Source organism: Sorghum bicolor, chromosome 7 (genome assembly GCF_000003195.3).
Source record: "Sorghum bicolor cultivar BTx623 chromosome 7, Sorghum_bicolor_NCBIv3, whole genome shotgun sequence".
Taxonomy (NCBI): domain Eukaryota; kingdom Viridiplantae; phylum Streptophyta; class Magnoliopsida; order Poales; family Poaceae; genus Sorghum; species Sorghum bicolor.
Window position 1 is genome coordinate 64,300,998 of NC_012876.2, and position 26,727 is coordinate 64,327,724.

At 46.0% G+C, this 26,727-nt stretch overlaps 4 protein-coding genes across 6 annotated transcripts; 2 read left to right on the forward strand and 2 right to left on the reverse strand.

Annotated features, from left to right (window-relative positions):
* Positions 188–3,092, reverse strand: LOC8065845 (sucrose transport protein SUT5). 2 transcript variants are annotated; one of them, XM_021464626.1, is made up of 9 exons: positions 2,845–3,092; positions 2,521–2,763; positions 2,332–2,397; positions 2,147–2,245; positions 1,862–2,045; positions 1,617–1,719; positions 1,396–1,471; positions 1,104–1,283; positions 353–1,024 (listed from the first exon to the last, which is right to left on the reverse strand). In XM_021464626.1, exons 1-9 carry the CDS (start codon positions 2,929–2,931, stop codon positions 353–355), a joined length of 1,710 nt encoding a protein of 569 aa, XP_021320301.1. In that variant the 5' UTR covers positions 2,932–3,092. The 2 variants fall into 2 exon arrangements, with proteins under 2 accessions (XP_002445925.2, XP_021320301.1); XM_002445880.2 differs by having other exon boundaries at positions 188–1,024; positions 2,521–3,092.
* On the forward strand, positions 8,779–9,538 carry LOC8055200. The gene has a single exon (XM_002444746.2). It carries the CDS (start codon positions 8,874–8,876, stop codon positions 9,294–9,296), a length of 423 nt encoding a protein of 140 aa, XP_002444791.1. The 5' UTR covers positions 8,779–8,873; the 3' UTR covers positions 9,297–9,538.
* LOC8066992 (fasciclin-like arabinogalactan protein 7) lies at positions 16,146–18,465 on the forward strand. Its single transcript, XM_002444747.2, has 2 exons — positions 16,146–16,293; positions 17,417–18,465. The coding sequence occupies exon 2, from the start codon at positions 17,457–17,459 to the stop codon at positions 18,243–18,245; it is 789 nt and encodes a 262-aa protein (XP_002444792.1). The 5' UTR covers positions 16,146–16,293; positions 17,417–17,456; the 3' UTR covers positions 18,246–18,465.
* Positions 18,855–21,934, reverse strand: LOC8066993. 2 transcript variants are annotated; one of them, XR_002455387.1, is made up of 4 exons: positions 20,441–21,934; positions 20,268–20,344; positions 19,523–19,603; positions 18,855–19,184 (listed from the first exon to the last, which is right to left on the reverse strand). XR_002455387.1 is itself a non-coding variant. In XM_002445881.2 (3 exons), the coding sequence occupies exons 1-2, from the start codon at positions 21,721–21,723 to the stop codon at positions 20,311–20,313; spliced, it is 1,317 nt and encodes a 438-aa protein (XP_002445926.2). In that variant the 5' UTR covers positions 21,724–21,933; the 3' UTR covers positions 19,396–19,603; positions 20,268–20,310. The 2 variants fall into 2 exon arrangements, 1 of the variants encoding a protein (XP_002445926.2); XM_002445881.2 differs by lacking the exon at positions 18,855–19,184 and having other exon boundaries at positions 19,396–19,603; positions 20,441–21,933.

Below are 26,727 nucleotides of genomic sequence, written 5' to 3' on the forward strand. Positions count from 1 at the left end.
GGCTGAGATGTCTGCACATTTTGTTCATTTAATTTATGTTATTTGTCTGTCCGCAGTCCGCTCGTCGTCGTCGCCGGCCGCCGGCCTTCTTTGTGCTGTTGTGCCTTGTTTTCAGATCCTGGACGGCATGAGAGGAGTGGAATTCGCCGCGGGGGCCGTCACGCCGCTGCTTCACACGCCGGCCAACTACCATATCGACAGATTCATTTTCTATCATGACATGATACACTACTGTATGTTTGTTCAATCGGGGTGCGGCCACTACAAAATGACCAAGTAGCAGATTCCTGGATTTCCGATCATCCACTCTCGCCTGGGCAGCCGCTGCTGCGACGACAGGCCTGGAGATCACTCAACAGTGGCCGCTCGCCATGACGGTGGCGCTGGCGTTGGACACGCCTCTCGTCTTTGGGAGAAGGACGAGCGCCAGGACCGCGCTGATGAGGGCGAAGACGGCGCCGATGCCCAAGGCCGGGGCGTTTCCTTTGCCGAAGGCGCCGTCGATGGGGCCTGCGCTGAGCGCGATCAACAGCTGTGGAAGGACGACGGCAATGTTGAGGACGCCAAGGGTGAGACCTTGGCCACCGCCCTCCTCAGTGGCAATCTCACACGCCACGGCGCAAGGTACAGTGAACAGCACAGCTTGAGGTATGCCGATGAGGGCGAAGATAGCGAGTGCGGCGCTCTTGAACGTGTGGTCGGGGCCGGCGGAGAGGGAGGCGGCGAGCGAGGGCTTGTAGCCCTTCATGGAGACCATGCCGAGGACGACCATGGCCGTCAAGAGGGCGAACACCATGAGGTTGCTGATGGACCAGACGACCCGGGACGTGAGCTTCCGGCACAGCTTGGGGAGGAGGAAGGAGGTGACGCCCAGCGCGACGGAGCAGAAGAGGAGGCCCACGGCGCCCTCGCGGACGCCGGCGTTGTACAGGTCCGCCTTGCCGCCCGCGCCCTGCGGCTCGCCGTGGAAGATCTCCCGCCCCATCCAGTCGGTGTTGTACTGGATGAACGGGAACCACGACAGCTGCGCGCGATCAAGAAAGACAGTCAGTCAATCGGATGGTGTCAATGACGATGGTGTTGGGCGCGGCGCGCGTACGTACCCAGGTGACGGCCGTGACGGCGAGCACGCCGAGCATGGCAGGGGGAAGGTTCTTGAGGCTCTTGAAGAGATGGACGAACAAGGAGCACGCGCCGCCGGAGGCGTCGACGACGTTGTCCTTGTCGAGTTGCTGCTCGCCGGCGAGCCACAAGGTGACCGACATGGTGATTATAATGAGGATCTGATCAACAACAAACCAAAGGAAAGCCACAAGGTGATCTCGATCAAAATCACAGTGCAGCGAGAGACGAAGCAACAACATTATTAATGGTGCCCTGCTGCTCGTAGCTCACCAACGCAGTCAAGAAGGCGCCCTTGAGGTTCGCGCAGGCATCGCAGCACGCCGCGGTTTTGAGCCAAGGGAGCCACCTGAACAGTAGTATGGATCAACCAGCAGCAGCGTCAGTCAACAACACATCAGTGGTGGATGATTGAGGAAAGCAAAGCGAAACAAAAAAGAATGCATGAAAGGCTTTGAGGAGATGATCAAATCATTCAGAGGCCAGCTTCGTACTCGTGCCATCTCGCGTTGGCGCCGGCCAAGTATCCGAGCACGCCGCCGAGAGCCAACCACAGGGAGAAAATGGCCTGGCCAACGTTGGGGCCGTGCTGTCCAGCTGCAGCAGCATGCAGTAATTAAACACACAAAACATTATGTGTGCGATCTTTGACCGAATTCGAATTCGAATTGGAATTCAAATTCAAATACAGAAGAAACCACCAGAGAAATTATTAAACAGCCGCTTGGTCAGTGCTCACCAGCTAGGTCGGCCATCATGGCGCGAGCCGGACCCTGGACGGTGTTGTTGGCAAAGTCGAGGAACCAGAAGCCAACAATGTAGACGGCGGCGGCGTACCAGCGGGAGCCGGTGAACGTGCTGCACTGCTCCTTGGTGTCGCCGAGGCGCCGCCCGATGTCCGCCGAGAACCCGATCATCAGCACCTTGCATTGCCGGATCGAGCACCAGCATCGATCGTCGATCATTTGCCACTATGTATAGTAGGATCGCCACGGAAAAGTGTGATGCGATGATGTGTGCTTACAGAGAGGCAGATGACGATGCATCCAGCGAGGATGAAGGGCCTTCTCCGGCCTATCTTCGAGGTGCACCGGTCGCTGTAGTAGCCCACGATGGGTTGCACCTGCCAACGAGAAATCAATTCCCACACGTTAATCCCCAACCGGCCTCGGAGAAGGAGGAGCTAGGCCGGAAGATGACTGAACGTACCACAAATCCGGCGATAGGCCCGCAGATCCATGTCAGAGACACGTAGCTGTGTGAGATCCCAAGAGTCTGGGCGAGCACATCACCAGAAGGTCGTCGTCGATGATCAGACCATGAAAATATCAGAGAAAACTACTAAAACCATGCATGTATGAACAAAAGACGACATGGACATGAACTGTACAGTAATACCTGAGAGTAGGGCGAGAGGAGGGAGAGCTGCAGCGCCCAGCCGTATTGGATGCCGCCGGAGACCATGCAGGCCAAGAAGAGCCGGACGATGCCTATCGGCGGCTTCCGGCTCGCATTCCCGCCACTGCCGTCGCCCTTCTCGCCGGCGACGACGCCGCGCTCCAGGTTCATGGTGGCCCGCTCGAGGCGCTGCTTGTTGGCGTCCTCCTCGCCGACGTCACCGTCGTCCATGGCTGCTGCGGGCTGCGGCGGCGCAAGGTGCGAGGAGTGAGAGGAGCAGGAACGAACGAAACAAGCACACGGCAAATAATCACGGTCACGGACGGGAAGGATGGGGTTGGAAAGCGACGAGCGCCGAGCGCGGGAACGACGAATGAAGCGTGACGGCGTAGCCAGCTTAATTTCCAGCATAGTTCCAAAGATCGAGCAAGGAACAGAAAAGAATTAGCCAGCCGCCTCCAATATATATGTATTGTTTGCTTGGATGGTCCTCAAGGAAAGGAATTAACAAAACAGATTCTGAACAATGATTTCGATGGAGACCTTGCATTATTATTGGCGCTTCTGATCAGAGTTTAGAGGGAGAGTGTATGTGGTGCTCAGTGGGGATGGTCTGTTGACCTATTTGACACAGCCTAGCTGTTGGGTTGTTCTCTCTTGTCGTCGTTTCGCTGAGCCTCGTTACAAACAACATAATATATAGTGCAACAGCCATGGACAAGGAAACTTCAATTTGATTTGATAATGGGCATGCAGCTAGATTTCTCCGCAGCGCTAGCTTATCCGCATGCCGCAGCAACCGGGTGAGAATGATAACAGAAGCAAAAGTGACGCGCATCACAGCGCAGCTGTCACATGTTTTCCCTCTCTATATTGTGTGGTGGAAGTGAAACTCACATAAACTAAGATCATTTTCAATGAAAGTTTCGTGACCCAGTTTTCAACACATCCATATTTTATAAACATTGCATTGAAGTTTTATGCGGATGAAACTCTCTCTACTTTCATGAAACTCTTATCATCTCTCTCTTCATTACTACAGCGCCACATCAGCATATTTAATGTGCATGAAACTTTCATGAAACTCCATTGAGACTGGCAGGGCATGTATGTTTGTTTCCGCCTTTGAACGGGTCGCGACGGTGGGGTGAACACGAACATGCGTTGGCGTTGGAAAACGCAACGGTGCACGAAATGGGAGTTCAGCGCGATTTGGAAAACGCAGAGTCGTGTTCCCTGCTTGCCCCTCCCATGCACTCGATCAGCCCCTTCTCCCTCCTATGCGGTGCCGCACCATCCCTATTGCTGCCTCCCTCCACAACACCTCCCTTGGCTCGGCCGCCTCCTCCCCTATAGCCTTGATCCACTGGCGGCGGGCAAGTCCACGGCGCAGGAGCTCCACACTGCCCGCTTGCCGGATCTCTACCTCCTCCTGCCAGCCCCCATATCTCCAGAGATCCTCCTCGCTTGGAGCATATTCGATTTTTTTTCTATAACACGACTTCATGTGTATTTCATTAAGAAGAAAACTCTGCAAGCCTCGCACGTCCGAATCTTCAAGCTTTCCTGCGTCAATTTTGAAGAAGGGCCAGGATTCCAAGTGCAATGTCCTTTTCTTTTCATAATAATTCAGCGAAATATCCAATTTATTCAAACTACTCCCTATTTTAAATATGTTTTGCTTCGAAAAGATGTGATTCTACAACTTGTGTGGAACATGGATACACTATGGGCAATACCTATCTTGAAGTGTTAGGCCATCAAACCCTTACTATTCGGGGATCTAATCTCACCTCAATATCACATCGACAAGACCTCTAAATCATCAAGACATGTTGCTACTTTTTTTACTAACACCTTTTATGGGACCTTGGACCTGTAATCACCCTAACCTATCCTCTCCTAGACGCCTTGTTAGAAAATGAGTGTGGGCGTCCAAGTATAAATCCATATCATCACTATCACAGATCACTCATCACTTACATCAAGTTGGATTTGGCTCCAGCAGTGACAGTGGAGCTAGAACTGACACTGATAAATGATAAAAAAATCACTACCACAGATCCCTCATCAAGTTGGATTTGGCTCCGGCACCTGACAAGTGACAGAAAATAAGAAATTATGTGTTTCTCAATATGTCCAACTCAAGACCAACTTTTTCGTTTTCTAGCCCTTTTTTTTGAAAGATTCTCACAATTACACCTCTGATAGTTTGATTTTAGAATTTGGACCCAGGCTTGGCATCATCGTCACTAGCGCCAAGCTTGGCGCCACCACCAATGGCGCTAAGGATGCGTAGTTGTGCACGTCGTTTGTGGGTTTGGCGCCATTGCCACTAGCGCCAAGCAGTGTTAGCTTGGTGCTAGTGACAATGGTGCCAAGACCTAAGTCCAGATTCTGAAATCAAATTACCAGGGGGTGTAATTGTGAAAATCTTTTGAAAAAAAGACCAGAAAACAAAAAAAGATGGAACTCAAGATCCCCTAACATTCATGTTCCCTCAAGCACAAATACTAGCTATGCTACACAACACATGTGAATATATAGCTGGCACTATTCTATCTACTGCATAATTTTGAATATTATATTATATACTTGATACTTTAAATGATCTTAAATGAAAACATTGTTAATTGTAAAGTTATAGATTTCATTGAGTACTATAGTTTTGATGTTGACTTTGTCTCTATTCAACATTGCTAATCATCTTGATTTGGATTTGAGAATTTATATTAGATATTTGAACTTGTAAACAATCACAAAGTAAAAAGTTATTAATTATAAAGTTTTAGATCTCTTTAAACTATACAATTTTAATACAAAGTTTATCTTGACCCGATATCACATAAAAAGGTAATGAATATATATTTTGTAAAAAAACTATCACTAGAGGCTTAAACTATGGCTCAACGGTGATAGGTGGACCTCTCACTACCTGTTTGTGGTTTCAACCAATAATTATAGGTAAAGCCACAAACCGGTAGTGATAGTCCACCCATCACTGCCGCAGTCACCGCCCTCTGACCCGAGCCAAACTCCATACATGGTGGAAGCCGCAGCCACCGCTCGGCTCCACCCATGTGGGATGCCATATCCGCAAGTCTCGTTGTGCTTCGGTTGTCGTTGGATTTCCTATCGTTTCGTCGCTTGAGAATGGATATGGCCGCCGAGTGTCTGGACACTCTCGTCTTGCTACGCGGTTTCGGGGTTTCGAGGTGCAGAACTGACTCATCACCCCAAGCGACGTTATAGTTTGTTTTCATTTCCCACTCACCACCCCAAACAACGTTGCAGTCATGTTCTCATGTTCCATGGCCTTAGCATCAAGCCAAAAGCTAATCTTCTGTCTCAATGTCACTGAAACCGGTAGAGAGGCTTTGCAAGCTAGGGTGTTTAAGGTGTTAGTTGTTGCTATATGCGAAGATAGTTTGTAAGGATGGATTTTGTGGGACTGCCTTACCATGTTAGGTGGCTTGGCACAGTATTTTGGTTTCCTCTAATGTTTTAGATTTCTTTGCCTTCTTACATCCATAGCCCGTTGTAAGAGAAGCACGATAAGTAACTCTATTTTTTTGAAATAATTTTTGTGTATGGCATCCTGTCATATTGGTAGTAGGAGTATATATAGTAGTCATCGGTGGAGATCTAGCTTATAAGCATGCAAAATGTTGATGCATATCATCCATAACTATTGATGCATCATTCATTTATCATGAGTGTGCTCTAATATTCAACTAGCAGTAGTTTGGATGGCACAATCCATGTTGTAGGGGGGGGGGAGAAAGGTAGGGAGGATATTTGAACTCAGTTTTGGAGAGATGGGCGGAACATGAAGAGAGTGACAGACAAAAGAAATTACCATGCTAATATTAGTAGAGATAAATACAATTTGTTGAGAAGATTAGAAAAAGAATAAATCACGAAATATATGTATAGTTCGAGTTGGACAAATACCAACGCCAAATATCGTGTGGCGTCGTCTTGTCGTCCACGGTAGGCAGCAACCGTCTTCCATTTCGAAGCTTTGGTGGACAGACCAATTGGCACCGACCCGGCACACGCTTTGTCCACTAGGCTGCAGCCTGCACACCACCGTGCCCACAACATTTTACCCACATACAAACCAATCGGACTGACCCAACCCGTCTGCAAAAAAGACGTCGGCCCAAACGCGCCTACCAGGCACACGAAATGCCCAATCATATGACCCACTCGCGAGTTGTGACACAATAAAAAAACAGAACGACTAGACATCAGCCTGGCAGAAATTGAGCCCAGAGTGGAGCAAACTCTCTTTTCCACTCACACGAACACGTCCCAAGAGCACCGACGATGAGCATAGAGATCCAGGAGCACGGTGCTGAGCTTCATGGAGGACGAGGGCGCCTTCAACTCCTCGGTGGACGGTCGGTTCGCCGCGCTGGACGCCGACCACGATGGCATGCTCACCTACGCTGAGATGTGGCCGGGGAGCTCATGAGCCTGCGATGTGCTGGAGAAGCACTTCGGCATGGAGGAAGCAATCGTAGACCCTGAAGAGCTCGCAAATAGTTTTAGATATTAGTTCTAAATGAAAATAGTTTTAGTTGCACATAAGATGGTACGGGCTTTGCTATTATACGTACTCTCAAATGACTATAAGCTTTATATGCAATAAGTTCACAGGGTTAAATCATCTATTACTACCTAAAGGTAATACATGAAAATATTTATTTATTTATTATTTAATAAAATAGGATAAAGAGGGAAAGTGTTAGATATAAAAACCTTTATTCTTTATCTAACTGATGCATGTGATCAATTTGATATGATAATGTATTTTATTTTGAAACAATGAATATGACATAATTTCATTAGCATAAATTGTTGTGACAACTATGTATGTGATATAATTTGATTAACAATGTACAAGAAAAATGTGTACAAGAGTGAAAATATACAAATAAAAATGCTTGGGAGCTGCAGCAAAACAATATGATTGGTCAAAAAAAGTTGCATGAAAACAAAACAAGTGACGCCAAGGTTTATATTATTGCACACCCACATTCTTTTAGAGTGATCTTCTCATGTTCCACGGCTTTGGCATTAAGCCAAAAGCTGATGTTGCGCCAACTCCATGTTATTGATGTTCTCAAGGGTGTTTAAGGCTCTCTAGTGATGTTTTTAAAGCGACTCAAGGGAATATTTTAATTTGCATGAGTCGATGGATATACCACTGCAGTAATCCGATGCATGGAGTGTGTCAGGAACTGACCATGAAAAGCCTATTTGTTTTACTAACTAGTATTCGTGTAGAAAGAAGACAAAGAGAGAAGGGATGGAAAACAACGGTTTAACTTGTGCATGTGTTCAATAATTTTTTATTTGATTGGCACATAAAATATAGACTCACCACTGTGGATGGTCTAAAATATTAGCTATTGTCATATGCGAATGTAGTTCCTAACGATGGATTTTGTGGGACAGTCTTATCCAGCTAGTTGGCTTAGTATGGTATTTTGGTTTCCTCTAATGTTTTGGATTTCTTTGCCTTTTTACCTCCATAGCCCGTTATAAGAGAAGAACAGTAACTCTATTTTTTTTGAAATATTTTGTATATGGCATCCAGGGTATATATATATATATATATATATATATATATATATATATATATATATAGTAGTCATCAGTGCTGATCTAGCTTATAAGCATGCAATATGTTGGTTCAAATCATCCATAATTGTTGATGTATCATTTATTTACCATGAGTGTATACATTGGGGGACAGGAGGATCTTTGGACTCGGTTTTAGAGAGACAGACGGAACAGGAAGAGAGTGTCAGGCAGCAGAAATTACCATGCTAATATCAGTAGAGATAATGCAATTTGTGAGAAAATTATAGAAAAAGAATAAACCACAAAATATATATAGCTCGAGTTGTAAAAAATATATATCAACCGTCTGGCGTCTTGTCGTCCACAGTATAAGCAGCAACCGTGTTCCACTTGAAAAGCCGTTGGTGGCTTCTTGTTTGGTGCCGGACAGCCCAATTGGCACCGACCCGGCACACGCTTTGTCCACTGGCTGCAGCCTGCACGAACCGTCGCGCCCACAGCATTTTACCCACGTCAAAACCTGTCGGCCTGACCCAACTCAACCCAACCCGTCTGCAAAATCCGTCGGCCCAAACGCGCCTTCCAAGCATGGCCGAATGCTCAGTCGTATCACCCGCTCGCGACACTATAAAAACACCAGGACAACTGATCGCGTTCACCAGACACCAGCCAGGACCAGGAGGCAGCCACAGAGCCCCAGAGCAGAGCAAACTCTCTCACTTTCCACTCACACGAACACGTCCCAAAGAGCACCGACGATGAGCGTGGAGATCCTAGACGGGAGCACGGTTCGGAGCTTCGTGGAGGACGAGGGCGCCTTCAACTCCTCGGTGGACGGCCGGTTCGCCGTGCTGGACACCGACCACGACGGCCTGCTCACCTACGCCGAGATGGCCGGCGAGCTCATGAGCCTGCGCGTGCTGGAGAAGCACTTCGGCGTGGACGAGGCGGTGGTGGCGCCCGACGAGCTCGCAGGGCTGTACCGCAGCCTCTTCGCGCGGTTCGACAGGGACGGCAGCGGCAAGGTTGACAGGCAGGAGTTCCGGGCAGAGATGAAGGAGGTGATGCTGGCCGTGGCCAACGGGCTGGGCTTCCTCCCCGTGCAGATGGTCGTCGAGGAAGGCAGCTTCCTCAAGGTCGCCGTCGACAGGGAGCTCGGCCAGCTCGCCAAAGCTGCATAAAGCTCACGCTCGCGATTTTGAAGTGTCACAACTACAGTTTTTTACTCTTTGCATCTATCGAGTTATTACAGTGCTGCTACCATCATATAAGTACTGCTTATTATATATAGGTAGTGTGCACTGCTTGACGCTTGTTCTTTCATTACCTAAAGCTGTCATTGTGTAACTCAACTGTCAAGATGAGTAATTTTTGTTGAGAATTCAATTCACACCTGTTATTAATTATATTTGGTCATTCCCAATCCCAAGAATTTGTTGTGGTCTGACCTGATTTAGGAGAGCAAACGATGAGGATATATATGCTGATGCTTACAGTGGCTATGAATTCTTTACTTGGGTTCGCTCTTGAAGATTTGTTGGCAGGACAGCCTTGTTGACCTCACACACGTCCGCCGGAGCCGTCGCTGCCACGCTGCTACCCAACTTCGCACACCAAGTTGTTGCCGTAGCTTTACCGGGAGGCTGGAACCGGCAAAGGTGGCCAACAACAGGTTGCGCGGCCGCCTGCCCAGCATAGCGAGGCTTTGTAGAACTTAGGAAGTGAGTGATTCATGAGTAGGGACTTGACCTGGTCCTTGCTGGGCCTTGCAAGCGTAGGTTGTCTTCTTCAGTGCGGCGAAAGCCGAGTCTTTGGGGATGATATGGATACACTACATACAATATCAATTTTGAAGTGTAAGGCCACCGAACCCTATCATTCAATTTGACGGTAATCCAACAGTGCTATATTTGAAAGGCTATCCTGATAAAGTACAATATAGGCTTATAAATACTTTATGGCAAGTTTCTTTTTATCATCTTTCAAATGGATCTAATCTCACTTCAGTATCACAATGGCAAAACATTCAAATGAATCATCATGACATGTTGTGATGTAGGCAAGGCCCAATCTTCTGATAGGCATGATAATGTCGGTTGGTGGAGACTCATGTTCACGATTATGTCTAGGTCGTTGATTACATGTGAACTTGTTGGAATAGACTATGATCGATTTGTATTAGTACTTGAAAAATTTCGGACTTTTTTGGATGGATTTGTAATGGACTTGGAAACATTTTGGACTTAAAATGTGTTGGACTATAAATGTGGTGCTGTGTATATGTATGGATATTTATATTGTGAATCTGTGATGCTGAGAATCTGATTATATATGTATATATGTATGTGGTGCTGTGCTGTGCTGTCAACTCGCTTATTGTAATTTTTATTTTTTTCTAAAAAATAACTGTAGGGACGGTTCTAGATTGAGCCGCCCTTACAAATGCAGACAATAGGCGGCTGAGACACAAGCCGCCCTTACTAATGCTCACTATAAGGGCGGCTGGAAGCACCAGCTGCTCTTACAGTGGTCACTAGTAAGGGCGGTTGTTGTTTCTAACCGCCTTTACAGTGGGCCACTGTAAGGGCGGCTGGTGCTGAACCGCCCTTACAGTGAATTCCACTGTAAGAGCGTTTGCATAAGGGCGGCTGGGCCAGCCGCCCTTACAGAGCTTATTTAGCCGCCCCTGTTGTACCTGATTGTAGTAGTGCGATCTAGGCTTTGAACTAAGATTGATTTGGACCTCCCGCAACCGTAAAGTCGCTGCTCCGTTGGTTATCAACCACGCGAACAAGATTGACCTCGCCGATAAGGCTTTTGTGCAAGCGAATCGAGAACACAAGCAAGGAGATCAACACACTTTGAAATTGCAAATAAATATGACTCTCTGAATATAAGGAGAAGTTCAAGTCTTTATTCGAAAGGACTAATCGCCACCGGCGAACAAGATGGGCCCTGGTTTAACAGCAAACAATCTTGCCAATACAGCCGTAGCAAACAATGTATGATTCACAATGAAAACAAGAACGCAACAAAATTCGAACACTAAAGAAAGTGGCGGCCTAATTATAGAGTCTTGATCATCATCCCCTGGACGCGCCCCCTAATGGGCCCAAAACACGGTCCAACAGACCAAAATGACAGTGTCGCAGCACCTTGGCAGATTCTGACGTTGGTTTGTTTCGATAATTTCTATTGATTCTGAAGGCCTTTTTACGTGAGACCAGTTTCATTGTCTTCGCTATCAAATTGGCTTTCCATCTATATATGGGTCGTCGAAAATAAAGTCCGGATGCGTCGATCTCCAATTTTAGTTAGACTGTGTCTACATTATAAGGAAGAAGATCTTCTCCACTCCTTAGATTGTACATGATGGAGTGATGTCCCCATCATGTTACTACTTTTCTACTGGATGTTGAGTCACCTTTACGGGACCTTGGGTGTTGTAATTGTTGGAAATACAAGTGACCCAGATGGTCATGAGTACTGTGGGTTGTTCACGGTGGTTGTTTGCTTCTAAAGTTAACGCTATTTTGGTTTCCTCCAATGTTTCAGATTTCTTTGTAAGAGAACATAATAATTAAATCTATTTTTGAAACATTTTGGATGGCACCGTAGGCATATTAGTAGTAGAAATATATATATTAGTCATCAATGTTGATCTAGCTTATAAAGCATGCAAAATGTTGGTGCAGATCATCCATAATTGTTGATGCATCATTCATTTATCATGAGTATGCTCTAAATTTTTAGCCATTGTAGGTGGGAAAAAATGGGAGGATCTTTAGACTCAGTTTCGGAGGATGGGCAAAATGGGAAGAGAGTGACAGACCAAAGAAATTTGCCACACTAATATCATGTAGAGATAAATACAATTTATTGAGAAAAGTAGAAAAGAAATACAAACAAAAAAATATATAGAGCCTGTTTGGTTCCCGTATGAATAGAGCATGGTTCGTATCTGAGAGCCAAACTCATATGGGACAGGCTGAGTATATACAAGCAGTCATGTTTGGTTGCCTATATGAATCAGGCTGGCTGGATGCAGGGTGCATGGTCAGCCTAGTTCAGCCGGATGCAAGGAACCAAACAACCTCCATATAGGTCGAGTTGAAAAATACTTATCATTGTCAAAAACCCTGAGCATCGCAAAAGGCGGTATGGGATCAGGTGATATCATACACTGTAGCAGCTATACGACCTCTAGCAAACTCTGGCTCACAAATAAAGCACCGGGAACCGACCATGGCAGAGAGCAAATGTCGTTTGGTGTAGGTGTCCTGATGTCCACGGTAAGCAGATCCGTCTTCCGTTTCGAAAGCCGTTGGTGGCTTGCTTCTTCTGGCTTGGTGCTGAACAGACGAATTGGCACCGACCCGAACCCACGTTTTTTCCACTGGGCTGCATGCAACCTGCACGGACAGATGCGCCCACAGCATCTTACCCACGTCAAAACCTGTCGGCCTGACCCAACCCAAACCGTCTGCAAAAACCGTCGGCCCAACCCAAACGCGCCTTCCAGGCACGACCGAATGCCCAATCGTCAGGGGAAAAGAATCCAATCCATTCTCCTCAAAAAAAAAAAGTCCTGTTAAGTTTACACTGAAGCAAGGCAAGTTTTATCCACGAGACGAGCGAAGCATCTCCAAGGTATTTCTATCCTAACAAATTTGCTAAAAGCATAAAAATCCTCCTCCAACAACTCCTTATCTCAACTTGCTAAATTTCCCAAGTTGCTATCCAGAGGTTTCTACTGCCGAGATTTATCAAGTTCCTATCCCAAGTTGCTATCCCAAGCACAACTTGTTGGAGACACATATTCTTTTACCAAGTGAGCGGGTCCCATCTGTCATCCTCTATTTTTACCAAGTGAGAATAGCAACTTATTGGAGACACATCCTTTTTTCTTTTGCTAAACAAATTAGCAACTTGCTAACTCAAGATTTGACAAGTGAATTTTACCAAGTTGTTAGAGATGCTCTTATCTCTGCAGTGGCTTACGGTAGCATATAGGTTAAGTAGTACAAACAAACAAAATAATGCGAAACTCTATCATGGACGGTGGACCAACTATTATTGGCGCCTGTCATTTGGCTTCTGAAATGTTGCTGGCGACATGTGCAGGCAAGCACACAGGAAGAAGGAACACCTATGCTTGTTTCACGGAATCAAATCAATGCAAAAGGAAAATAGATCCGGCAAGTGACCAAGAATATCCGCAGCATATATAGAGAAAACAGCACCATCTGAGAGTCTGAGACTGAAATGTGTGTTCAGACGAATTCCTCACCTGCTAGATCGATCGTACGATTGACCGATAATCTGGTAGTAGGTCAGTATAAAACATAGTGGAGCATAAATAATTATTTAGCATGTTGATGAGTGGTTTAGATTGATGGATGCATGGTGGTAGCCGTCATGAGCTAAATACCACTGAATGGTTGACAAATTTAGTAGAAAAAACTCAAGCAAATAGAGTCATAGTAGAGGAGATCGACGCGATCGCACTGAGGATTAATGGATGTGACAAGGCTCATAGGAAACCACCCAGCGGAGAGTCGGAGACCGACGCAGAGAGCAGGCAAGAGAGCCAGGAAACCAGCCAGCGGAGAGTCGAAGAGCCGAGGTCTCCTATGGTTAATGTTGATTTATTATAAAAAAATATTATTTTATAATTAAAAAATACGGCTGATTCTAGCTGTTAACTCTATGCACACGGAGCTACTACTCTTTTTTTTTCTTTGAGAGAGAAGCTACTTTTTTTTTTGAAAAACTACTCCTAGTTTTTTTTTTGAAAAAATACTCTTAGGCCTTGTTTAGTTCACTCCAAAAACCAAAATCTTTTCAAGATTTCCGTCACATCAAATCTTACGCCACATGCATGGAGTATTAAATATAGACGAAAATAAAAACTAATTACACAGTTTACCTGTAAATCACGAGATGAATCTTTTAAACCTAGTTACTCTATGATTGGATAATGTTTGTCAAATAAAAAAAATGCTACAGTTTCGAAAACTTTTCACTTTTCGGAACTAAACAAGGCCCAAGTAGTACTAGGCTACTAGCTGGCAGCAGAAGAATGTGCAGGTGGTTGACTATGCAGCCCAAGGAGGCCCAAGCTTGCAGTTGGGTGCTGGTGCCGTGCTGGGCTGGGTGTTTCGCGCGGCAGTTTGGAGCCCAAGGCCTCCGCGTCGGTTGGAGCGCGCTCCATCGCTTGGGAGTTGGGACTGATTGATCAAAGCGCGGGCCATGATTCTCCTGTGCTTGGGAGTTGGGACTGAGCCCGCCCAGTTGAGGCTGACAGCTCCCCTCTCATGATTAGGGCGGGGCCTTGTTAGGACAGCCACTGATTATTCTGAGATGCTGTCCCATTAAGCTAACGACAGTGGCCGCCCGCCCCACCCTGATACGTAGCCGACGATGAAACGAACCGCCGTCTCGTCTCGTCTTCGCCGCACCGACACGGCGTCCCCGTCCCCGTCGCCGTCGTCGTCGCCGCATCGCGTTTGGCCGCGACCTCACGTAATCACATCGGCCACACACGCCTTCGTTTCGTCAGTGCCATTATTGGAAGTATCAGTTCAGAAAAAAAGGCCAGCGTCGTATTCAGATTTCAGAGTTTCAGAAGACACCGACATGCACTCGCGGCCACGTGGACTAAAGAAAGGGAAACAAGAACAAGAAACATGTGAGAATATCATCAGAACATTTTCGCATTTTTTTTTGCTTGTATGATTTGCTCGGTGACACCACACCAGACACCAGTGCAAAAGCTGGTGTGTTACAAAAACTTGTGGCCACCAAACATGTGCCTGCAGGAAACCGAAGGTTCCCTTCAGTTCAGACTTTCAGACCTCCACATGTACGTACTGTAGTAACAAAATTCTCAACAACGGCCACTGAAGCTTCTGTTCGATCTCACAGACTCACACCGTTTCAAAAACAATACTTACTAGAGTATAATATTACATAGCGCAGTAGTCTCAGCAGGGAAAAAAACCTGCAGATCTCTAATCTGTTTGTCACATTGTCTGATTGTGTCAGTCCCAAGGAAGAAGACCTTCCAATAACCCAGGCCTTGTTTAGTTCCGAAAAGTGAAAACTTTTCGGAATTGTAGCACTTTCGTTTGTTTGTGACAAATATTATCCAATCATATACTAATTAAGATCAAAAGATTTGTCTCGTAATTTACAGTTAAACTGTGTAATTAGTTTTTATTTTTATCTATATTTAATGTTTCATGTATGTGCCATAAGATTCGATGTGACGGGAAATCTTGAAAACTTTTTGGTTTTCAGGGTGAACTAAACAAGGCCCCAGCAGCATAGAATTGAACATGAGTTGGTTGGTGGTGTTGGGCGCATAGACAGACACCATGAGAGCTGGAGGAAAGCCCTGTTCGCAGAAGAAAAAGGCCGAAAGGCCACACAGCAGTGGTTTTGTCAGTACGTCACATGAACCTCCCGGCTCCTTTTCTTGGATCACCACAATTCGGCCGGCTCTTTTTTGCTTTTGTTATTCGCACAGGTGATCACATTCTGAAATTCCTCAAAACAATTCTCCTCTCACCTCTCTCTCTCTCTCTCTCTAACAAAAAACATCTATCTACTTTCAAGCTGGACCAGAACAAACTCTAGGAAAAAAAAAGAAGACACATCAAGAGCTTGGTTTGAGAAAAGGCAGGGACATGCTTACTTGCAAGCCTTGCAAAGCTAGCAAGGCATCATCAAGAACCAGAGAAACCGTCTCGTTGCAGTTTTATGGACGCTAATCGCGCCAGTAATGATGAGCAAAATGGATTTACAGCAGTCACTCGGGATAGGATATATAGGACAGAAATGGCAGCTAGCTCCAGTCCCCACCTGGCTGGCTGGCTGGCTCCCCCTTTCCAGTGCCGCAGTGTGCAGCGTGGTGTACCACTGCACCTGCCCCTCTTCGGCTCGAGCGGAGTGAGGAGAGAGGTGGCACGTCATTTGGGCCCCACCTCCAGCCTCTTCTTCCTCCACCAGCTGCCACCCCACCCCATGGAGCCTCGTTATCTTTTACTACTCCATCCATCCCCACAACGCACCACCTTTTATATACTAGCACACTCACCCCCACCCCACCCCACCTCCATTCCTCCACCGTCCTGCTCGGCTTTCTGGCATCATCACTCCCCTGCTCCCGCTCAGGTCAGTCTCCTACTCTCCTCCCCGTCTCCCCGCCTCTTCCTCTCGCTCTGCAATCGAATTTCATTCCAATCCATGCCGCAATGCTCAAAGCTTGTGCTTTTCTTGGCATCCATCTCCATGTGCTGCAATTTTGGAGTTTTTTTTTACTTCTGCTAGTAGATCAGAGACGCTTAGGGTTCACTTCGCTGTGCTAGTGGCCTAGTGCAGTTGCGGCTGCGGCTGCATTTGGATCTGGCTCACCTTGTTTCCTGACCCGAGGAAGAACAGATCTTCCTGGTGCTCTGTGCTCCGTTTCCTTCAAGCTGACGCAAATGTTTAGCAGTGGGAATCTGTTCAGTTTCGTAGCTGGTTACTTGCTCCTTCAGATTCCGGCTCTCCCGTGCCGCAGAGATCTGCAGGAGAGGTGTCGGTGCTGTTCGGTTCATGTGGTCAGTAGTTTATTATGTCGCGTCTTGTGATTTGGTAGGTGGAATCTGACACTTCTATAATGCCGGTCAATTCGGCCAGATCGAGGTCATAGATGGGTGTTTCTTTTCTTGGCACCTGTATTTGTCTTTCGTGGTGATAGGGAAAGGTGTACCAATTATTCTTTCAGGCTGTGCTCACTCCTGATTTCAAATCAAATCTGTACCACAAGGATCTGAACACCAGTGTTGCAGTTTCAGATGGGAGCAGCTTTGTTCTTTACCTCCGATTGATTGATTTCTAGAGCTGAAACTTAAGGCTATGGTAGCCGATTGTTCTCTATCTACTTAAAAGCAAAACTAAAATTTCTTCCTATGTATGAAAACTGCTACCAAGGTTGGTTAAAGAAAAGTAGCAAATAGCAACTTTGTGAATCTGAAGAACAAGGAGTTACCACCCTGCCAATTCAGAGTAGGAACCAGACCACAATTTAGATCTCTCATAGCTGACTAGCAACTTCTAGCAAATAGCAATTGTATGAATTCAGTATATACTTCTTGCCTATCTCTGCCCCCCAACATTTTTACTTATGTTTGCAGCTTGTCAGTTTAGAATTTGCAAACCAAGAACCTGGTGTGTTAGTTTTTTCAGATTTTTATGAAGAAAGCATGATGAGATATTCAGTGTCTAATGCTGCATTCTTCTTGTGTGACCTCAGGGAATTCATTCATTCATTCAAGTGGAGGCAATCAGATTCTATGATGGAGTTCAAAACTGGCATTTTTACTGTGGCCATACTAGCCATTGTGCTGTCCTCACCAGCAGTTGCTCAGAAGAGCCCACCTGCTCCATCAGCTACAATCCTTCCACCAGCGCCAGCACCCGCACCTGCGCCGCGCCATGTTGACCTCGCTGATCTCCTCAGTGTGGCCGGACCGTTCCACACCTTCCTGGACTACCTGCAGAAGACCAATGTCATCGAGACCTTCCAGAACCAGGCGAACGACACAAAGAACGGCATCACCATCTTTGTGCCCAAGGACTCTGCGTTCGCCGCGCTCAAGAAGACAACATTTGCCAACCTCACCCAGGACCAGCTCAAGTCCCTGCTCCTGTACCACGCGTTCCCCAAATACTACTCCCTGGCTGAGTTCGACAAACTGAGCACTCTCAACCCAGTGACCACCTTTGCCGGCTCGCAGTACACGCTGAACCTCACCTACAACATGGGCACCATCCAAGTGAAATCGATGTGGTCCAACCCCAAGATCAGCAGCAGCGTGTACTCAACCCGCCCGGTCGCTGTGTACGAGGTCAACAAGGTCCTCTTGCCAATGCAAATCTTCAAGAGCGACCCACCGCTGGCGCCTGCCCCTGCTCCCGCCCCTGACTCCAAGGCCTCTGATGTTGCTCCCAGCCCAAGGTCAGGGAAATCAGCAAGCGCAAAGGCGAAGGCGGATGAGAAGAGTTCGTCGCACCAAGTTGGTGCCGACGTTGCCCATTACCTGGCGCTTGCTGTCTCAGGTGTCCTGATGCTGTTGTGGTGAGAATCGACGTGCTCCTGACCATGTCAAAGCACAGGGTTCAGCTTAGGAAGCTTCCCCCGTGTTTAATTTATATATGGGTTTTTTTCTGGATTCATTCTTTTGGACATATGGTAGGCATTTGTGTTAGGATTGAGCTGTTGAGTGTTTGCATCATATGCTTCTATGATTACTCGTTGTTGATACTCCTGATTCGATGCATGTATGCAGAAAGTATTTCATACTTGCCAGTCATACTTCCAACACCTAGAGCTATTGAGTGGAATTTGACAGTATCATGTTTGCCACACTATACTGAGTGGCAGGATGATCACGCTCGAAAATTGAATCGGTTGACAGTTAAACAGCATGCTACTGATTGGCTACTGAAAATATTGAACAGCATAAAGTGCAAGTGATCAGTGATTGAAAGTCGATGTTCAGCAGTAGGATGATGGCGCTCGAAAATCGAATCGTGTTAACAGTTAACGACATGCTACTGATTGGCTACTGAAAATACGATCAGTTGCTCACAGCAGCCGGAATTGACTTGCAATTAATTGATCAAATAGTTGCTCTTCACTCCTGAATTTGGTGACTTTGTCAGGAACAGCATGAAGTGCGAGCGATCAGTGATCGAAAGTCGGTGTTCTATCACATACAGTTATTTATCGTTTGACTGCAAGATGTGTCTGATATCGTAAAACTTGCCGATATCCCAGAAGATTAATTTATGGCATCACCTCTCTTCTCTTCATCTGTCAGTGACGATCTGAGCTTTTCAGCATGTGCGTGTCTCTGACCTCCCTCAGTTCTTGCCGTGGCAGGCTTCAGAACTGAAATTCACTAGGTCACCAATCACGCACTGGCGGCCTTTTCCTCGCCGGTCGCCGCCATGAGCATGGATCTCGAGAGATGGGGGTGAAGATTTGTGGGGGAGGGAGCGACTGGGACGAGAAGCAGCTGCAACAGATGTGAAATCAGGGGAGTGGAGGGATCAACTGGGACGGGACGACGCAGTGATGCAGCACAGGGGAAGGAAGGAAGATAACAACCAGTGATGCTTATATTGATATATGCACATCCAAATGGATCTAGCCCAATAGGGCTTCTGCCAGTTCATAATATAGATAATAGATATTAGCCAATATATATTCTTGCATAATCTAGCCAGCAACAGGCAAATTTGATAACTTTATTCAGTAATCCAAATGTCAAGATACACAACCACTTTAAAGGAAACACTTGTGCTGCTGGCAACTCAAAAAAAAACATTAAGATCACTCTAGATAGATGTGTACCATACTAACAGAGATGGAGCGGCAGAGGTTGCAATAATCATTGAGCGTCAGAAAATCAGCAGCAACAAGAGACCATCAAGCCTAGAAACAGGGTATGAAATGAATGTTAGAAACAGCCAATATACAAACAAAACCAATATAGATGTTCAAAAATGGAAGAAACACACATATGTTAAACCAAAATAAATGTATTTTTATATGAATAGTTAGATTATTCAAAATCATCGACAGCAGTTATTTATATCATACCATTAGTAAAAAAGATATTGTACAACTGACGAGATCTTACAGATATTGTATACTCGACTTTACCTTTATAGTTTTTATGTTTAAAGTGCACGATAGTTATACATCTGGCAAATAACAAAGCCTTTACAGAAGCATGTCTCTAAATCCCTCAATAAAATAAACTATACACATAATGCTAGGTTGTAACTGACTTATGAATACCAGCATAAACATGAAACACAAACCAATCTTAGTAATGCTGAAATACAGTAGAACAGCCAAAGCTTCCAATACAGTGCTTTGTCATCTTATCCAATATTACCGCTACGCGATAGTAGCACCAAAACATTACAAATTTTGTTACAGTTTATCCAAACCAAACAATGCCTAACGACATTAGCTACTATTAATGTTGACTGAGTTTTAGAACCAAACTGTGTTATGCCAATAGTGTAATAACAAGCAAAAAAGACAATTGAATATATGAGCGGTAAAATTAACACGAACACAAACTCACCGCATGCCGTAGATCTCGCTTCACCAACTACATAGGCTGTGCTTCAAATCGTACAGCAATACATCGATCCTTTATTCCTGCAGGCAGAGACAAGTTCACACTCGTCAACTTGTCAAAGTAATCTGCAGAAGCTAAAAAAACAAGCAGACATATAGTCGAAGGGTTAGACTTACTCAAAATCGTATTTACAGGAAGTAAAGATATGATGGATTAGTGTATGGGGGATCGGTGGTGGTCTTCTGTAAACGTCTCCGTCGCTGGCTGGAGTCCAGATGCCAGTACTTAGATCATATTGCTCAAAACGAGCAAACATTTCAGAAAAAGGTTCATGGAAAGTATGCATGCATATGATAGAGTTCGGCGACATGGAAGCAAAGCTCCTAGTCCTACTCCCCTTCCCCTTGTTATGTGAGAGTGAGATACAGAGAGAACGATCGCCGATGAACACGGTGTGGTCTCCGATGTCCGTTACTGGCTCAATCTTTCCACTGACAAGGTCAGCAACTCTGTAGACCAGCAGCTTCGAAAAGGAAACATCGTTGTAAGAAACCAGCAAGAGCTCTGAACACCATTCTACAAAGTGGAGGACGAAACACAATTTGTCCATTGGGCATTCGGCAATCTTCACTGGCAATGGCAGACGGGACTGTCCCTGTCCGTCGCCGGAGTCTGGGCATGGCGGGTCAAATTGGTAGATGTATAATTTACCAATCTCAAAGGGTGACAGCTGATATGCGTAGAGTTTGCCTTGGAAAGATACGGGTTTGAGAAAAGGTTTGAGCTTCCAGGCAGAGGGAGTCCAGCGTTGGTCACCGGCGGTGGCGTAGGCTACGCGATGCAGGTGGTCAAGGGCCAGCACGAGAGTGATGGCCCCGGAGGAGGTGACGGTAACGGAGGCGCGAGCTCTCATGAGCATCCTGCGCATGTTTGTTTGCTCGTAGTAGTTGCTTGGTTCCATCTGTTGCAGGAGCGACGCCAGCGGCGGGAACTCGGCGACGTCGCCGGTGAAGGGGTGGAGGAGGCGGATGGCAGTTTCGTCGTTGCGGTGGAGGAGGAGGAGGAGACCGTCGACCGTATCGAGGACGACGTGGTCGGCCAGCAGCGGGAGGTGGGCGCGGGCGAAGGCGCCGGTGTCGAGGTTGAAGAAGCGCACGAAGCCGCGGAGGTCCGGGTGGCCCGGGTAGAGGCCGTGGCCCTCCGGCAGCATCATCCATCGGCGCGGGTGGAAACGCGGGTCCAGGACGCCGCGGCCGCGGGGGCGGGCGGTGCTCGCGCTCCAGTGGGAGCAGACGGCGCGGAACCGGACGTAGTCGTGCAGGTCGCCGGCAAGTACCCGGCACCCGATGAGTTCCACCAGATCCTGGTGCAGCGACGCCCAGTCCGGGAACATCGTCTTGCCGTCGCCGGCGTCGTCGTCGCCGCGCGTCAGGCGGCGGAGCTTGCTGCACGGACTCATGTGCGGACACAGAGTTTGGGGAACGCCGGTCGCCTGCGGCAAAATCTACCGTTTTCCTCTGCAATCGACGACAGCAGATCGATGCGATTATCAGATCAACCGAAAATGTCCCACCGAAAACTCAAACCCTTGCCTTGGGGAAAATATATCGGAGAAGATTTTTTTAAAAAAAAAAGAATATCGGAGAAGAATTACGAGACCAAGTCGCAATCCTCAATCAGATGAAGAATCAAACCAGAATCTGGAACGACCAGCAAGCCATAGGTAACTTCATTGATGAATCTAATTGATGTCATGAATTTTTATAATTTTTTCTATAATTATGATTAAACTTAAGATGCTTTAACTCTAATAAAAGTTAGAACAACTTATAATTTAAATATAGCATATAATATATGGAGCACTTACAATTTATTGCAAAAAGGACTTAAAATCCTAATTCAAATGTTCATTGTTAAAAAAATCTCAAAATTTTAAAATTTACTGCATCATTGCGGAAAAAAAGTACATCAAGATAATTAAAGTAGATGTTGTTTATCTAATTTAGACCTAAAATGAAAAGCTATAAAATATTGAAATAAAAAGATATCACAGCTAGCCACAAACACGCAATGTCCAAGCAGGAAACAGGCAGTAGCTCAGCAGGCCCCACCCACGGTCAAGATTGCCAACCACACACTCAGCTTCTGTTTGGTTCCTCTGGCAAAATTTTAGCTAGCTAAACTTTAGTTATTATAGTAACTAAAGTTCTAAACATATTAACTAAAAGAAATTAAAATATTTTAGTTTCATTAGTCAATTTTAGCTAGCAAGAGAACCAAACGGGTCTTAGTACGGGGAACCAAACATGGCCTCAAAGACGTGTTGGTTTGCCTGGCTCGGGCTCGGGCTCTCTAGCTCAGCTTCTCTTGCTTGTTTTTTCTAGTCATTTTTCTACACTGGGTACCACGGGCCTCAAAGTATCCTTGGGCTTGGCTCTTACAGGAAACGAAAACGAATTATGGAGCGTGGCTTGGGATGTTGCAGCCTTGGGCCATGTGAGAGAGTTGCCGTGAATAAGGCCCTGTTTAGATTAGAGATGAAAATTTTTTGGGTGTCACATCGGTTGTGTCGGAAGGATGTCGAGAGGGGTTTTTAGAAATTAATAAAAAAACAAATTACATAGCTCATTAGGAAACTACAAGACAAATCTATTAAGTATAATTAATCTATCATTAGCACATGTGAGTTACTGTAGCACTTAAGGCTAATCATGGAGTAACTAGGCTTAAAAGATTCGTCTCACGTTTTTCAATCAAACTGTGTAATTAGTTTATTTTTTATGTACATTTAATGTTCCATGCATGTGTCTAAAGATTCGATGGGATGGACGAAAAAATTTTGGGTGGAGAACTAAACAGGGCCTAAAAATGCTAGAAGTCACCTCAGCTGGTGCAGGCAAACAAATAAAGGCTTATTTGGGTCAACCAACACCTTGTCTAGTTAAATAAACAGGGAAACTCGCAAATATTGAGCCTTTCTCCATGTAACCAGGTCCATGTGAGATGAACAGGCCATACCTCATGCAGAGAAACAAACACAGCTCAAATGGCAACAGTCCAACATCAGCCTAGTACTATTTGGCGCATGCAAAGCCATTGTTGACTTGTTCCAAGGATTGAGTTGATTGGTGTAGAATTGCAAGATTTGTGCCATCCCGATCCCATCCAAACACAAAATTCCTCTTACGAAACTAGTATGATCTACGAGTAGGTGTAATATATTTTCTTTTGTTTCATATATATAAACACGAAGTAGCTAGGTTTGACCTGAACATGGTTGTTGTCAACGCTAGTCCCCGTTTGGCTGAGGTTGAAGAAACCTCTCCTGAGTCTCGAGTCTTTGCCCAACTTCATCCTGATCGTCTCCAAAACCAAAATCTGCCTTGCTTCTTGGTAACCCTTGTTATCTTTGCCGGATCATTCCAACACTGAGAAAAAGTTGTTTTTATCGGCCTTTGCTCGATAAAAACAGAGAGGAACTCCGGGCTAGCCGTGCCGTGGCCCGTGGCGCTGTGGTCAGACCGAATCCACCGCCTGAAGCCGTGCACTCGTGACAGTGCAAACTGCCACGGGCGTTCTTCGGAACGGCTTGGGCCTTGTTTAGTTACAAAAAATTTTGCAAAATTTTTTAGATTTTCAGTCAAATCGAATCTTTAGACGCATACATGGAGTATTAAATGTAAACAAAAATAAAAACTAATTGTACAGTTTGGTCGAAATTGACGAGACGAATCTTTTAATTCTAGTTAGTCTATGATTGAACAATATTTATCAAATACGAACGAAAGTATCACTATTCATATTTTACAAAAAATTTTGGAAGTAAACAAGGCCTTGCGAGTTGCCCAAGCAACAAATGACCATGAGCACATGGACCTGAGCGCACGTTATTGCACTGCTGCAAGCACAATGGCCCTGCCCTCTTTTGTCGTATATTGGATCGTCGCTTTCTCCAGAACGGAAACAAGGAATCCGGAGGATTTTTGTCAAAAAAAAAAGAAACGGAGGACCAAAAGGTCGAGTCTCATATTCATCTAAGGCCTTGTTTAGTTCACCTCAAAACCAAAAACTTTTCAAGATTTTTCGTCACATCAAATCTTAGAGCACATGCATGAAGCATTAGATATAGACGAAAATAAAAACTAATTACACAGTTAACCTGTAAATCACAAGATGAATCTTTTGAGTCTAGTTAGTTCATGATTAGATAATATTTGTTAAATAAAAACGAAAATGCTACAGTGCCGAAATCCGAGATTTTTTCGGAACTAAACAAGACCTAAAACGAGTACTACCTCTGTCCTATTATAGTTATAGCCACAGCCACAAAAAAGGCTCAAGCCATGCCCGGTGAAGTGCCTGCGATCGCCGTGTCCAAAACCGATGCAATCTGTTCTGCAAACTTTTGCTGCGCAAAGACGGATGGAAATGTAGCCCATGTTCTACTTGTACCTTAAAGAATGCCCGCTGCCGTCTTTTTCTTTTTCCCCAGAACACGACTTGTGTGTATTTCGCCCGCTATCGTCTCACGGTCAACCAATCGTACGTCGTGCATGACCAATCGTCAAGAGAGGAGCAGATAGGACGCACTGTTCGATTTGCCAAGTGTGATATGCTTTGATCTCCTCAGTAGGCTTGCTCGCTGGTCGCTGTAGCAAATAATAATACTTAAAGGGTGTTTGGTTGGAGTGTTAAAGTTTAACACACATTATATTAATTTTGTTTTATTTGACAATTAGTGTCCGGTCATGGATTAACTAGGCTTAAAAGATTCGTCTCGCAAATTACTCTCTAGCTGTGTTTTTAGTTTTATCAATAATATATATTTAATACTTTATATATGTGTCCAAATATTCGATGTGATAAAAATTAAATTTTATCGAAGGAAACCAAACGAGGCCTTACTTGAACTAGCCTTGTTTGTTTGGTTGATAAACTATAGCAAAAAATACTGTTGGCCAATTTATTTTAAGAGAAAAATATTGCTAAATAGCTGATAGATTGTGCAAATAAGCTCAAGCGAACAGCCTAATCGCGTAGCGGAAATGCTTGACACAGGGCATTCGACGCGTGTTTTACCGCCTGGATGGACGTGGCGCAAGCTCCTCCACTCCCTCTGTTGCCTTATCTTATTTTCTTTTTCTCCTCTACACAGCCCATTCGAGCGTCTCCTGCTCTATTCTTCGTCGCTTGTCACCGCGGCACCGCTCGCCTGAGCGCACGCACCTCCTCTCGGCTCGCCAACGCCACGCCCGCCTAGGCTGCTCGTCAGCGCGCTCTCCACCCCGTGACGCGTGGCGAGCTACCCCTCCCTCTCTCCCTCTCTCCCTCCCCTCGCAACGACCTCTGTGTGTCTCTATGCCACCAGAGCGTGGGCGACAACGACAGCTTCCGACAAGGAGAGCATGCCTCCCTCCTTCCCTGCTCTCTCTCCCTCGCTCTCTCACCTCCATACATCCAGAGACGATGACGACGGCATGGCTTCGATGAGGTAGGTAGGGACATATTTGGATCTGAGGCCTCTCTCCCCTCACCTCCTTCTCTGGATCTGCTCCTCCACCTCCTCTACTCCTCCTCCCTCTGGATCTATGAGATGTGGTGGTGGCTAGGGTTCCGACGATCTCTCCGCGGTTCAACTCTTCACTATGTTGCAATAGCTTTCTTGGTGTGTTTCATTAGGTCAGGGTTGATGTTGCAATGGTTTTCTTCGTTTGTTGCATTAAGTCTTTGTTGATGTTGCAATGGTTTTCTTCATTTGTTGCATTAGGTCTCGATTGATGTTGCAGTATGCTAGGGTTTCGACAAGCTCTCTGGGTTGATATTGCAATGATTTTCTTCGTTTGTTGCATTAGATCTGGGGTGATGTTGCAATCTATTTTTTTCGTTTGTTGCACTAGGTCTCAGTTGATGTCACAGTAGGCTAGGGTTCTAGTGAGCTCACTTGCTTGGTGTTGCAATAGTTTTCTTCGTTTGTTGCATTAGATCTGGGTTGAATGTTGCAGTGGTTTTCTTCGGTTGTTGCATTAGGTTTCGGTTGATGTTGCAGCAGCAAAGGGAGAGTGGCAAGTTGGGGCCGAGCTTTGGGGGCGAACTGGTGGCGGGCGAAGGTGCTAGGGGGCTGACGAGGTCAAGAGAGGGAGCAGATCCCATACGCGCGAGAGCTAGGGCGCGCGGGTTCGATCCACTTCTCCCGTGTGCGTGGAGGTAGTGCGGGTCTGTGTTTTTCTTCTTCTGGTCGGGTGGATGAGGCGATATGAGGTCGTACAGACGGGGGCGATGCGGATACACTTTTTCTTCTATATAGGTGCGAGGGGGCTGATACAGCGTGCTGATGGAGGGCGTCCGATGAGATTCAATCCCATCGGACGTACAGGCGCGAGCATGACCGACATAGAAAAGCTCAAGCGAGCATGTTGATTTGAATTCGATTGCGTGTCCGTGTGCGTGTACGGTGCATGCATGC